General features: G+C 40.3%; 1 protein-coding gene across 1 annotated transcript in view; it reads right to left on the reverse strand.

The window, feature by feature from the left end:
- The window catches only part of NAALADL2 (N-acetylated alpha-linked acidic dipeptidase like 2), a gene marked incomplete at both ends in the record, with an annotated part of 378,476 nt that overhangs the window by 13,728 nt on the left and 349,425 nt on the right, over positions 1–15,323 (reverse strand). The window contains 2 exons of the mRNA XM_082321017.1: positions 4,107–4,305; positions 12,434–12,527. Of these exons, the coding sequence (XP_082177143.1) occupies positions 4,107–4,305; positions 12,434–12,527 (293 nt within the window). The remainder of the gene's footprint in view (positions 1–4,106; positions 4,306–12,433; positions 12,528–15,323) is intronic.

Genomic DNA, 15,323 nt, shown 5'->3' on the forward strand with positions numbered 1-15,323 from the left:
ACTGGCAGCAAAATATGATCATCAGAAAACATACAGAAATGTTCAGCGCAAGTATACACCGTAAGAGTGGAAAGCAAGAAATGGCTAGAGGAAAGAAACAAACGTATACAAATTTCTACCGATTATTCCATTAATATAATCATAGAATCATAGAATAGGAGGTTGGAAGGGACCTCAAGGATCATCTGGTCCAGCCTTTCTAGGCAAGAGCACAGCATAGACGAGATGGCCCAGCACCCTGTCCAGCTGAGTCTTAAACCTCTCCAGTGTAGCGGAGTCAGCCACTTCCCTGGGGAGATTATTCCAATGGTTGACTGTTCTCATTGTGAAAAATTTTCCTCTCATGTCCAATCGGAATCTCCCTGGGAGTAACTTGTACCCATAATGACAAAATATAAATCAGAAAATTATCAATATTATGCTCACGTTATGAGAAGCAAAGGCAGATAAATGAAAAATAACAATAGCCATCCTATTTTCTTCCTAAACATTTATTTTGGAAATAGAAAGTCTACCCGGGGTTACCATTGGGAATCACAGAAATTCTTCAGGTGCAATAAAACTCAGAGATTTTGTCCTAACCCCAAATCAAGCCCCAGGGTAACCCTTGCAAAGCAGAGTAATATTTCTCAACCTATTATTTTTCATTCTGCTTAGATTTCTGGATAAGACTAAAATACCCTGATGAAAGCTGTACTTGTATATTTCCAGCTCAGTTGGAAATGGAATATCATGGGGAAAGTATGCTATTGTCAAATTTTCTGTTCAATGTCATGAAGTTCAGGTAAGAAGGATAATCTAAACTACCCTGTTTACTTACACTGTATTGAACAACCTGCCAACGTCAATCACCATTACTTAGATTTAGTCAGGATATTCTAATGTAATTGCCAAAAATTAAAATAATCTGAATTCTGTTAGTAACTTTGAATAATTTTATTGCTCATTACAGATAAATAACACATCAATTATGCCCAAATATTGCCATGAGGCATCTATTTTTTAAAGTACAGATATACAGTAAGAGACTACAGCTATGGCAACGAGCGTACAAACCATATAAACAAGATACAGAAAAGATATATTAGTTCCCCTGTAGTGGACAAACACAAGGAGGTTGCAACCCACCTCCTGCAATAAGGCAACAAATCCACCTTCCTTTTTAATTCAAGTTCTAGGAGAGAAAACATAGTATAGATCCAGAGAGCCGTGAATTAGGACAAACACAAGCCTAAAAATGATGCCTAAACTTCAGCAAATTTGTCAAGTACTTTGATTGAGGTTGAGAATATGAGTCCAAATGGGTATACAGGAAGCAATCATTTTTTCATGAAGAATACGTGCTTTACTGTGCACACAAATTCTTCCTTCAGAAGGCTGTAAATTACAGTATTTATGGAATCTTAATGATCTAAACACAGTTGGAGCCTGAAGGTCAAGGCTGCAAACTGCATCCTAAATTTCTGTTTACAGATGAAGCATAGTATTTATTGCTGCACTGCTTGCGCTGCTATAGTTAAAGGGCTGCCAGCATTTCCATTATATACCACTATTTCAGGGGTTTATAACTTGCCCATCCATCTTCCGACTGGGATGAAACATGGCATACAAGGTCCTGGCTGTGAGAGTGATTTTTCTGTTTGTTTTCTTTACCAAATTGCAAAAAGAAAAGCTTAAAGTTACACAAGCGAAAAAAAGTCCATCAGGTTTTTCAAGTACTTCTAGTGTTCCTGCGATACAATTATAGCTTCGGAACACAAAATAGATTCATACAACTGCATCAAATAATGGAAGGACGTTCAATCCCTAAAAAGTGAAAAATAACCCAAATGAAGACACATTGTTAGGTGCTTTTTTTAAAAAGAAACTGTACTGGAAATTTTTAATGTCAGGAAAGGAAATCAGAAATCTACCACTGTCCTCGATTCTGTTTGCATTAAGGGTAAATCTACACTACAATTACACACCGTGGCACAGTACGAAGAACGCATTCTTTTCAAATAAGTATCTAACTGAGGATACATAAGGTGTACTTTACTCTTATATACTCCAGATGATGTTAGGTAAAATAGTTCAGAGTAAAGTCAAATCCAATGTTTTACCAAAAATTCAAAAGTAACCTTTTTGTCTACTGTTAAATCTTGTATCAAATGTAATGAAATCAGGAGGGAAAAAAATTAAAAAATTTTGACTTCCACACTGTCTACTCTGCCAGCGTGAATACCACGCTCTGCGCCGACGTACTGCTGAGAGCAGGAAGGTGAAAAATTTAATTCACATTATACCTGCTTATCTAGCAATTACATCTCGATGAATAACAAACTTAATACTGCAAGCACTGCAAGAATTTAAATATTAGAAGAACTCAAAAAACCCTGTTATTGGGATCCTAAGTTTTGGTATAATTTATTTTTACAAATAAAGAACTGGGCCAGCTTCAACAATGTGCCTTTGCGATGCAATGCAGACACATTACATTATGTTAAGCAGTTTTATGGCTCCTTTGCAACACCATACCATTTGAGACAAGGTGCTAAACCTGGAATATTAGACTCTCTTTAATCACATTTTGGTTTATTTCTTTAGATTATAAATCCAGTCACAGCAGGAATGAAGTAAATTAGTCCCTCCCCAAATATTATATTTCGTTCATTATAGCTGTAGGGATTTTATTCGCTGACACTGTTCAGTTCACCACAACTACCTTTTTTTTTTTTTTCTTCTTTTATTTTTGTTAAAAGATGACTGCATTTTTTTTTTATGCCATTCCTATGCTTGGAAGAATCTCTTCCTCCTGGTGCTGTAGCTTTCTGCTTTTCTTCCGAAGTCCACCTCTACCATCTGTCTGTTTTGTGCCCACTTGAAACAATCACTTGCACAAGACATTTGACAAATTTTTCCCCATCAACTGCAACAAAGTACTGCTTTATTACTTTAGCTAGTTCCGGCTGCAAGTACATTTATATTCCTAAATAACACAGCTGCCTCATTCACTTCTGTGTCCTGTCTCCTGTGTACGCACGCCAGTTCACTTCCGAGCTCTCCTTTTTGAGTATGCCAACCAGTTTCCCCTCAAGTAAAACCTGGGTATGGCTTTAGGGGCAGCTTTACTTGGGGAAGCCTCCTAATGGGCAGCACGGATGAGCCACTGGCTATCTTCAGCCGCGGAGTCCTTCGCAATAATCCCGGTAGGCCTGACGAAGTCAAACAACCCACGTATGCCCTCACTCTGTAGCCCAGGGCATTCCAAACATATCCTTGGGGTCGAGCTACAAAACACTACGCTGATGGGCTGCAATACAGCGCTTCAGACAGTTTGTACCGAAGCACATGCACACGCTTTATTACTCCTCCTGAACAGCCAGAGGGCCAGGCATTACTCAGGGCAGGCTTGGCCACTTCTTGCTTTTCACCCTTTTTTAAAGCTACTGATTGCCGTAAGTTTTTTTGTAGAGGAATCTATGGTGAGAGATATAGACCTGTAGACTTCTTTCTAAGAAAGCGAAAGATGGAGTGATTGTGACATCTTAAAACCAACCTGGGTAGTGCAGCTGAATACATATTGGAGAATAATTCTAACTACAGACAAGATGTTATGAATGGTGGCTGACTGAGGCCCTCTCATTCGCTCCACTGTACTGCCGCTGACTGGTTGAAATGCGCCCAAGAACAATGCTATGTAATTAACTATGTTAAATAATGCTACACAGTATCTTGTATAATTCTGAATCTTCAATGAACTGTAAAAAGTTTTAAATAAAATATAAGTGGAGCTTGTCAAGCAGTATTAGACTTCAAAATATTTTCTTCTTCTGAAAGCTTACTGTACCATCTAACACAAGTATCTGTCATGCTGCCCGAGTTGCCATCGCACCGTACATCTTGTTAGCAGTGATGTCACGACAGAAATGCTACAGTGCTGCATTCTAACGACCTCTTGTATTGTAATGAATTAACGTTTGCTGCAGAAAGGATGAGATAGGAAAAAACAGCTTTAATCTTGGATACTCACTGGGATTTTTTTTAAAAGAGCATGACGGTTTTGACAACCAAGCAACGCGAGATTACCGTTTTAGCTCAAATGAAGAATGTGTTGAACACCACACCTGTAAAGTCCTGGAGGAGCCTGATGAACCAGGAAGCTTTTCTCCAAGCTTTGTAGCACATCGTTGAGCATGCGGACTCTGACAGGAGCTCGCTCCTTGGGGTCATTAGCTGGGCGCATCTCATCCGATTGGAACAATTCTGCGGTGTCCCTCAGACGCGATGCTGCTGCAAGCAACTGAGGAATGTCTACTTCAGCACCTAGGAACAGTAAGAGAAAGGCAGTTGCCAGTGACTCAGAGAACATCACTTATTACTCTTGCTTACAAGTCAAAATTAACAGTCCAATTAAAACCTGAGCCTCTTTTCCCCTGCGAGAATTATGCACTGGATCAAGGAAAGCCATAGATCATTGTGCATAAGCTCTGATCTATTCTTCAAAGATGACCAATTTCGACTGTGATGTTTTAAGATCTAAGCTACGAGGAATGATTTCAGGGTACAGCTTGAAATCTACCACTGGAAAAGCAGGCACGCAGGAAGCAATGGTTACACATCAGTAACCGTCACATTTCCTTCCGAGACAGAATTTATTCAATGCCATTTGATGCTACTGCTCTCAAGTTTGAAAGCTTGTGTTTAGATTCCATAATGACTGCTGTATAGAAAATGACAATATGCAGAATTTAATTGAATTTTGTTCAACATTTTAGAATTCTAGAGGTTAACAACAGTTGCAGAGGGGATGTGAAATTGTTCCTCTTAATCACTTAAATCATATGCCAAAGAGCCAACTAACACTTTAATTGATACCCAAATGTATATTCTAATCCAGTCAATATTTTCAAAACTTTTTAAACTTGGAGTGGTTGCTGTTACTTTGTTTGCAATCCTACACAGACACCAAAAGAATAAAAGGCCACAGCACTTTGGAGCACACCACGACTTCGATATTTCCCCGGTGATAGTCGAGAAAGAAGAATGCGACACGTGAATTGGAGCACTGCGACTGTGCAGCCTATTCCCACCTGCAGTGCAGGTGAAGAGCGTGCCCTCCTTTCCCAGCGTGCGCATAAACTTCGTTAATTTTTACAAGCAGATGGAGAGAGAAAGCAGAGTCTGAACCTGATATAAAGTCAAAGGTAACATCAGCCAGCAAAAACATTTCCAAGATGCAGAAATGATCTTTAAGGCCAAGATTCACTCTCCCTATTAAGGACAAGGAAATTCACTATCCTTAGATCTTTCAAATGGCTATTTAATCCAAACAAGCCATGCAGCTTCTGAAGCTGTCGCACCTTTAGTTGAATATACAAACCTCAGTGAGTTCACTATCTTAGGGACTGAGATGACTAACGCAACAGGGTGGTTCAAGACACAAGTTAAATGAACACTAAAGTTCCTTGTCTAATAGATAAATGGAGAGATCAGAAATAGTAAATGGAGAACATCGACCCATTTCTCAAACTATTTATGGATGGAGTCTGAAAGGTGAGCATATAACAGGAATGGAAAAGCAAATAAGTGCAACTAAGAAATTCAAGGAATTGATGACATATGACATATTCTCCCTCTCGTATGGAAAAAGAGATTTGCTATTGGCTACATTTCGGCAAAGGGAAAGGAGTTCAGAGATCCCCACGCGCTCCTGTCATCAGCTGACTAATGCGTTCCAATCTAGCAAAACATGAAATGATCCAAAATACATGGAGAGACAGATGCTGGTGTGAGAGAAACTGTCAGATTTCCTGAGTTATCAAGATGAATTTCAACAATGAACAGAAGCTCCCTGTGGGAACAGGAGTGAGACAAGACGGTTTACGTCTGTCTTGGTTTGGGACAAGGCTGCTTTGTCAGTGGCTCTTGCCCAGTCCGCCTGTCCCTAGTTAGAATGGATAACAGGCACTGCAGTACCTTGATGCACAGGATTGGTATCTTTCTGATTGAGTCTGAAGTAACTTAAAGTCTTGATTAAGTTAGGCTGATGCCTCAGAAAAATATTCTCCAAGCATATAAACTTGGTACATTTGGGATACTTTGCAAAATATCAGTACCCTCAATTTTCAAACCTCAGGCAAACATCCTGTGCAGCTGAACTTGCGATCTCCACGCCTCTAACCCAGGCACTGTGCGTTCCTTACCCCAGGACTTGTGTCAGTACGGAAAGGTTTAAATTCACCCTGTTAGAAAGAATCCTTTGGTTTCAGCAACGCAAGTAACGTTCCACATTTATACTTTTTTTCTGAACATTATATAAACAATTGTAAATGTCAGCTGTGCCTTTTCAATAGGGAAGGTGAGAGAAAGGGAAAATACATCATTCTGTGTTTGGAAATGAAGCCAACCAGACCACCCTTTTAAACACAAAAGTCCTGTAAATGCTCTCGCTGCTTCTCCACGGCGTGCATTTTGCCCCTAAACCAACTACATTTTACTTTACAGTCATGAGTAAAAAGCAGTGTTTACATCACACACCAGACCAGCACTCGTTATAAAGCAAACACCCGGGCCCTCTTTTCGCAAGCGTCTATGGCTAGTGCTGCCACAGAGAGCTAAGGACACAGCTTTAAGGGCGTCAGTAGCTTTTCCCACAACACACTGAACTTCACGGCCAAGGGAAACTGTTATGCTCTTCTCAAGCTGCGACGCTGGGAGTGGAAGGGCAAATGATTCTTAAAGAAAAGGGTGCATTAACTAATAATGTCTTAAAGATCTTGTGATGCTTCTACAGAGAAAATAAAAAAGCCTGCAAGTGTTACTTCTCTCAAGAGAAAACAACGCCACATTATTATACTTCGCATTCTTTGTCCTTTTTTCTCCGGTATGAATCATGATGAATCATCTAAGCCAGTTGTTTAGTTGTTAAATAAATAAAATTGCAAGTACAAGAAAGTGACTCAGGAGTATGTGTACTCCTGATCAAAGAATTATACCGTTGAATTTCATTACACTTGCTAAATGTAACTGGATTTTATTCAGAAACAGGTTACACCAAATAAGTATTTATTTTTACAGACGCTGAACACAATAGCCTTTCCCTGTGTAACTGATTGCTCTTATGAAAAGTACTGCGAGAGATTTAACATTTTACAATTGCGTTCGCGCCCTCTGGTACGAACGTGCCTGCCCACGAGTACCTACAGGAGAATGAGCCCAGGCAAACCAGCGGTTTAAGGCATGACGCTCGCTCTCCGTGCATGTGAACATGTGTTTGCGTGTAAGAGAGAGGGGAAATTGCTTCGCGTTTTGATTAGCTTGCACAGTCACGATCAGCTATGGTGTGCTGTTGTATTCACTAGGAAGATTTTTCATGCTGTGCAAAATTGGATGATCAGACCTGGCAGTGGAAAATCTGAATGGGAAAGCTTTGTAGAAAGTACCCTGAAGGGGGCAGAAACACAAATCCGCAGACATCCTCAGTGCAAAGAATATGTTGCCATCAGCTTCAATTTTGCTACCATGACTGCTACTGCCCAAGCAAACTAATCTGCTGTTGCTACAAGAAGCCTCTTTTCAAAGAAGCGATGATTAAAAAGGCACGTGGTGACATTGTTACGCCTGTCAATACAGAGGAGGTTATCAATGACTTCGTACAGAGCTCCTGAAATATATCTGGCTTGCTGACACAGAACAGATGCTCATCCTTTCCCTTCAGTACCAAATGCTTTGTCTATGGAAAATGCATTTTTCCACGATTTTTTTTTAAAGGCTGATGAAAGGTTTGCCGGTACTAATATATAATACACTTGATAGGATACTGAAGATAAGATGTCAGTGTCTCAGGGCAAAGAAGGTATTTCTATCATATATACAGATAACTAACTGTTGCATTTTTCACCTTTGTAGCAGTCAAGAATAATGGGTGGGAACAATAAAAAAGGAAGCTTTCTGAACATTACTGACAGATGGAGAAAGTAACTCTGAAAAGCACCCTAAATGATCAGGGAAATACGGTCAAGCAGGTAAAATGACGCCAAGCTGAAGACTAGCAGATAGCTGCGGGCAATGAGTATGCAGCCATCAAGTAAATGACAGAGATGTTTCTGGATTGATTTTTCTAAGGACGGAGAGTTTAGACTGATGTTTTGAAATGTATGGGTTGAGCCAGGGCTGTGGAAAGTCATGCAGACTTCCCTGCAAGTGGCTTATCATAAAACAGATTATTTTTAAATTTCTGTTAGCACTGACTACTATTATCACCCCGAGTACTTCAGCTGCTGTAACATCTGTAAAACATCCATTCTGGGGAGAAGAAAGGGCCTAACTGATAGGAAGCAACACACAACTGATACTGTGTCAGCCAAAGAGCTTGACAGCACAGCCCTTGCCCTCCCTACATGGGGAAAACAAGAAAATCTCCCCCCCAGTTAACTTAATTTGTCTTCATAGGCCTCTCTCAGCCAGTGCCTATTAGAGATGGCCTACACCTTACCTGATCTGCTTACCAGCTTCAGCAGCCTGTGATGAAAGCCATGAGTAGGAAACCTTAGCATCTGTACCTAGATCTAGGGCTGGGGCAACAGATACCAATTTCTGAAAGGTCTGCGTGAGTCCAGGTGGGCCCAGCGACCTGCAATAACGAAACGGTATCGGCTTCTCCAGCCAACAGCACCTAAGCAAGAGACATGGCTAGCATCGAACCCGGATGCCTTTATTTTTGTAAACTGTGGGATTGAACTTGTTATTGCTGAGTCAGCCAGGTGCAAAGGTACAGAAAGGCTTTTGATCCGAATGAGACACTTGAACGCTTCCACCACCCATCCCTGAAGCTTGCTGTAATACACACTAAGTTTCAAAGAGGCTCAAACGCAGTGTGAGACAGGCTGCAAGGTGCAAGTCCAGACTGCACATTGCTAAAAGCATTCAGCGGACGATATGAGTATGTCTTGAATAAAAATGCTTGTATACATACAAAATACTGATATACAAATGCTTATACATTTGCCCTTGCATATGCATACAAAATACTTCCACAGAAGTGCTTAAAAGAACCATTTGTATCATTCACACACCAGGTTTGACAGCTTATCTGTGCCCTACTCAAAAGATAAATTGGGTTTTCATAGCAGGCAAGGCCTAGAGAGATATTCTTGTATTTGATTCAAGTTGCAGTGGGTCTTGATTTTAAATGTATGAAAGGCACAAACACTGCACAACTGCAACGTGTAGTTAATGAGAGTATTTTAGACTGTCACCTATTTATGAATTTCACTAAAATATCACATCTGTGATCAGACAGATAACAGCCTGAATAGCCCCGGGGACCTGGATTTCAGTCTTGGAACCCATCTCATATCATTTATGACCATGAGGTTTCCTGTTAAACATCAGACCATCAGCAGATGCACAAAGAGGAACATCTCTCCAGTCGCAACCCTTCCTGTCAGGCAAACCCCAAAGCAGGAGCTCGTTTCCAAGAGTTCTGGTGCGTGCAAGCGGAGAGAACACACGTCGCTTAACAGCCATTTCCCCACCTTTCTGAGGAGCAGGCCTCGAGCCAGATGTAAACACGCTGTGGATGACATTTCCCTATGACCTGCCATCCAGCCTATCCTGAACACAAGGAACGGTTTATAAAGTGCTGAGTAACATCCCATTGAACTTCCCAGAGCTAACAGTGCAGACACCCACCGCATCACAGAATTAAATCCTTTGGAAACATAAATGCAGTAGTAACAAATATTAAGACACACACATCCCTTTGTGAGGGCATCCAGGAGACTGCAAAACTGTGACTCAGGTATTTACACATACAATTTAACTTCAAGAATGTGAGAATTTCCAAGAGGCGATAAAATGTGTGTTTAAGTGATTGGCTGAACCAGATCCCAGAGGCACAAAATTAAGCCTCAGGAACAAATCTTCTAGCATGTCGTGCAGATTTCCCCTCACCTTTTCTACATTTACAGTTTGCATCAAGTTGGAGAAGGAAATAGCTTACTAAGACAATGCACCTTTGAACTGGAAATCTAAACCAACGTAAAACCTTTTGAAGAATGAAGAAATTCATAAGCCCTGTTAAAAAGTACAACTTCTCATTTAAGTAACCAGAAAAAAGTCCATTGTCTTATTGATTTCCAAAATAGAAATAAACTGTTATTTGACACAAGTCAGAGAGACACCAGACACGAAAGTCATGAGAAAAGTCATTAAACAAAACTCCAAAGTGAACAGCTCCGAGAAAATTTATCCTGCTGGCTCTACAGCCTAGCAAATATTTTCCCCTCCCCTGAAGTGGTTGAGATAAACGATCTACACTGAAGTTAGAGGAAAAAAGTCAGTTTAAATCAAAATTTCCTGTTACTCAAACTACAGAAAAAAGGAAGAAAATACCAGACATCTCATGTTCAGTTGAAGGAATGCCAGCTGAGCCACGCTTTTGATTTGATGATTATTCCCTGCTGTGTTTAGGCTGAACTAAACCAATGTTTATATGGCACAACGGAGCTAAAATGACTTGTCTTTTCGGATGCTCACTGATTCCAGACCAATGCTTGCCTACTCACTCCTAGGCCTTGACAATGATGGATGGCAAAGATTAAAGAAAAGGCATCATACTTCTATGAATGTGTATTACAGAGAAGTGATACTTTATACTGTAGGGAGTGAATGAAATGCAGGGGAAACACCTCAAGATTGCAAAAAATCTTTAAGTTTGAGATGAGATGTCACATTCTACTAAACTATATGTAAAGTTGTGGTGTGATTGCATAGAACTTCCATCTTTATTTAACAGATCATCTCGAGAGTTCCATAAATGTATAAATAGAAAAATGATTTTTGAAGTCCTTAGCACACTACAGGTAATCTGCATCAGAGATGTAATTGAACAAGAGGAAATAACAACATGGTTTTACCTCTCTCACAGTTTTCCACTGTGAGGTCCAAAGAAGGGCATGCTTTGGAGTAGTCTTTCAAATTTCATGGGGGTTCTTGTCAGGAATGTACCTTTTACCATTCCTTTTAAGTTCACCGAATTCCGACCAGAACACCAGCTGCTGAAATAGCTCGGTTTGTACACAATTATGTCAGAGTTTAGCAGCTAAATTATCAAAAGATTTAGTCTCCGAGGACAAAGCCTCCTATGTGCTCTCCACATCCAGCCTACCTTCAACTAGTCACTTAGGAAAGGAAGGAGAGTTGGATCTCATTTGAATACACTAAAACATGAGGAAACTGTAAGGGAAAAGGGACAGAATGGGAGGAGGAATACAGATGATACTGAAGGCAAAAGCATATATGGATGAGTGACACTAGACAGTGTTAGAACCTAGACTTTCTCTCCCTCCTTAGTCCTCAGGACTGGAGCTGAGACAGATATTCTTTTCATAACTGGTAAGAAGAAGGTTTATTGTTCTGTTGTAGTCTAGATAGCAGCAGAGAACATCTCAGTAACATATAATGGCTTTAGTTCCTTATAGCAACATATTTCTACCAACTGTAGAGAAAGAAAAAAAAACAGAACAGCCCCCAGAAGCAAAGGGAACGCACAACTGCACCCTTTAACTGTGTTGTCTTACACAGCTCAAGCCAAGGGCTATTGGCTTAATTGGGTTCTGTTGTCAACATAGGCCAAAAAAACTGCAGGATGCTTGCTTTCATCAAGCCCTAAAAGGCCGCAAGACAACAGAAAGAGCCAGAAATGAGAAGGCAACACAGGAATACTAGCAATGGCTCCACAATCTTGATGGAGCAGTCTCATATCAAGGCATTCATCCTACACCTAGCAAACAGTGCCAAATCCAGAGTCTACGAGAGTCACGTCTGCATCATTCCCAAGTTACCAGTCACTTCTCTTTACTTTCTGATCCGGATTTCTTTTGCCCCTCTCCCTAACCCCAACCCATTGTCCCAAACACACCAAGATCAGCTTCAAATACAGAGCTTCCAGGGTCTCAGCGCTTAATCAGCTCAAGCAATACACACCGGCAAATTATCGTGCTAGGCCACACCTGAAAAAGGAGAAAAGTTAGCAGGCTCTGCCAGCGAGGTGAGTTAGGGGAATAACCAAACAAGGAAGATGATTGTGAAAATTAAGGAGCCAAATAGCAATGGGATTAGAAGTCCTCTCTTACTTGTACTGAACAGAGCCTTGAAGGGAATTAAAATCAAGCTCAGTCACAGAGGCTGTGATCTTTGACTGTAATTATGAGATTTTAATACTAATTATTGCTTAACTGACATAGTAACATCGGAAGAAAAATAAACATTTTATGGCTTTATTTAGTAACAAGAATTGTGTTTTATTCAGCATTATATATTGACACTGTTTAACTAGTAAAATCACCGGCTATCATTCAAGTGGAAACTGAAAATCTGTATCAGGGAGTAGATGATCGCTTTTTTTCTCTGTGTCAATGCAGAACAATATTCCTCTAACAAAAATTACCTTTAAGACTGTTCTGAACTTCTAACGCGATGTCGAGGGCATTAAACGGCAAAACTGGTTCATTGGCAATTTGCAAAGTCACTTGTCCTGTTAGCTGAAAAATACAAAAAAACCCACAAAACAGTCAAATAATTTCTAGCAGATTTAATAGCCAGCACTTCTTTTGGAATAGCACATACTTTCATTACATTGGATTTTCAGGGAAAAAGGAATAAAACCCCATAAACACATCTTTGTGAAAAGGAATATAACCTAGACCATTGTCTTTCTAACACGACATTAAAAAAATGTCAAGAGACTACAATTTATGACCACACACAAGAATTCGGTGCAGTACTTTTTCTGTGGCCCTACGATACTGCAGGAGTCTCTGAAGGTCCTTAGTTTTGCTTTGTTTTCAAACAAAACCTCTCAACATTCTAAAAATAGGAATGAGGTTTATTGTTTTACTTAGTTCTCTGGTTTTAGTTATCGGATTTTGAGAGTTTCCACAAGTAAAAAAAAAAAAAAAACAAAACAAACGTCACAGACATTAATGAGCTTCAGACGAAGCCCAGGGCTAAATGCAAGCTGACCTGAACACCCGCTGTCGTTTGACGAGAGATGTGACAGCCTGACGCACGCAGATGTACAACTTCCAAGCCGGCTGGAGCGCTACCTTCTCTCCGTCCCTTACAGAGCGGAATTCCCCAACGCGTGAAAGGGAACTCTCAGCCCGCTCCAGCCCAGACATAGCACCTGTCATGAGACTCAATGGCATGAATGCTTCTCTTCAACAGTTCCCGAGACGAGGCCAGGGACTGACTGGCCTGAGTGCCTTTTTTTCACTTAGGGAAGACAGGCTCTCCAGCTCAAGGCTTAGACACGCTACAGGGGCTGTGTATCGAAATACGTCTTTCTGCTGAGCTATACCTAGCCTGTGATTAACCAGAGGATTTCAGTCTCCAGGCTGCCAAGTCCATCACTGTTCGTGGGAGCTGTAAAAACACACTGACAAAAACATGCAAGAAACCTTCATTCATCTTCTTCGTATCTTGATATTGCAAAAAGGGGAAAAAAATATCTGTAGGGCTGTGCTCTAAAATGGAATGATGGCTGCAGGTGATGGTGATCGCGCTGATAAAAATGTGGACTGAATAGAATCATATTGTACAATACTTCCCTAGGTGTTGGGGGGGTTAGAATAATACCTATCCTTCAAAAGCAATACGATAGTTGCTGTGCTGAAAGTAGCATTTTAATTCCACGATACAAAGTTGCAGGAAAAGACAACGATGCTAAGTAATATTAAAAACAATAGTACGGCAATTGAAAAAGAAAACCATCTCCCAGGAAAGTGGATGAAAACAGGGTAATATCAGAAATACAAGTTTCCTGGAAAAAGATTAATAGAACTCAACAACATTTCTAGGAAAGCATTGAAGAAATACTGTTTTTTGACCCAGCCACAGACTGATTTGGGTACAGAGACTGAGGGAACATGCTGTATATCAGGCTGCAACCTCCATCTGCGCAGAGACGCACGGGGAAGCTATTGAGATTTACCTCTAGAGAACACAATACTGCAAAAGGCATGAAGAAAAAACTTACCGTATATAGAGTGAGAAAAAAATAGGGAGGAATAATGACATGTCAGGCTGTTATCAGGAAAACTAAAGAATGAACTTGAAGGAAGATGAAAAATACTGTGTTTGGACATCTGTGTTAAAATATTAGACAGTAACCTCTCATGAAACTCTTCTCCAAACTTCCCAGCTGCACGGGCCATTAATGCTCAAAGGCCATTACGTTTTCTATCAGTGATTATACACAAAAGTCTCTGGGTTGAAAAGCATTAGAAAATGTTGGTCTTAGGAATATCAGAGAGGTATTGCAGAAACACAAAAATACAGCTGCTAGGGCAAACGGAGATCTGTACAAAGCTGTATCCAAAGCAGGTTCCTATAATCCAGCCATAAGCAACTGTAAAAATCTGGTTCTAAATGTCCAAATGCCATGCAAAATCCTTCTTCGTCCTGCACAGAACTCTTTCAAGATATAGGTGCCTAAAACATTAGGACCTCTAAGTTGCTATGGAAAAGCAACTGTGGCAATGAAATAACATCCGATTAAAGAGGAGGCATTCTGTATGGGGCCAAACTCACTGAATCCTAAATAGTGCTACATCGCACTGAACATTTGAATTCTTCCCTGACACCCCACTGCTGCAAAAACCTTCACTGAGCGGTAATGCCAGATGCATGTTCATAGGCATATTTTAGGGAGGGACTTGAACAGCTATACAGTGCTACTGATACTTTTCAATATGTTACTGCGATGTTTAAGAACACAGAAATACGGAAAAAATGCTTCTTTTCTGAGGCACGAAAGTGGAATTAAAGAGGAGAATACCCTAGTAAGCATCTTTCCTTTTCATCGTTATCTCCTACAGAATCTGGCTTGATGTTTATAAGTTCTTGCCTTATTTCTATTTCTTCCAAGCAATTTTATTTTTCTTTTGACTACATAAGACCCAAGTTGTTTTCTCTTTCCTATTCATCTAAAGCTGTACCATCAAAATCTCATGACTGACTGAAGCATTTTGGAAACCTTATAGTATCTCTGTATGTAATACCGCAGACATCCGGGTGTTAGTAAACAGGTAACAGCGGTGTTTATTACACCACGTACTTCGTAGGCTAACGTGGAAGAAATCAATCACACAAAGGAAAGCTCAGAGCATTGATTTGAACAAAGTAATAATGCTGCAGAAGTGTATATCAAACCCACATAATGCAGCAAGACAGAAAAGGCTACTGATTTCTTATTTATAGTCTTATTTTTGGATATACCATTCCCCTGAGTACAACACTGAATATACATGGAAAATAAAGGCAAGCTTCTGCCCCCT

This window comes from Platalea leucorodia, assembly GCF_965183815.1.
Source record: "Platalea leucorodia genome assembly, chromosome: 8".
Classification (NCBI taxonomy): domain Eukaryota; kingdom Metazoa; phylum Chordata; class Aves; order Pelecaniformes; family Threskiornithidae; genus Platalea; species Platalea leucorodia.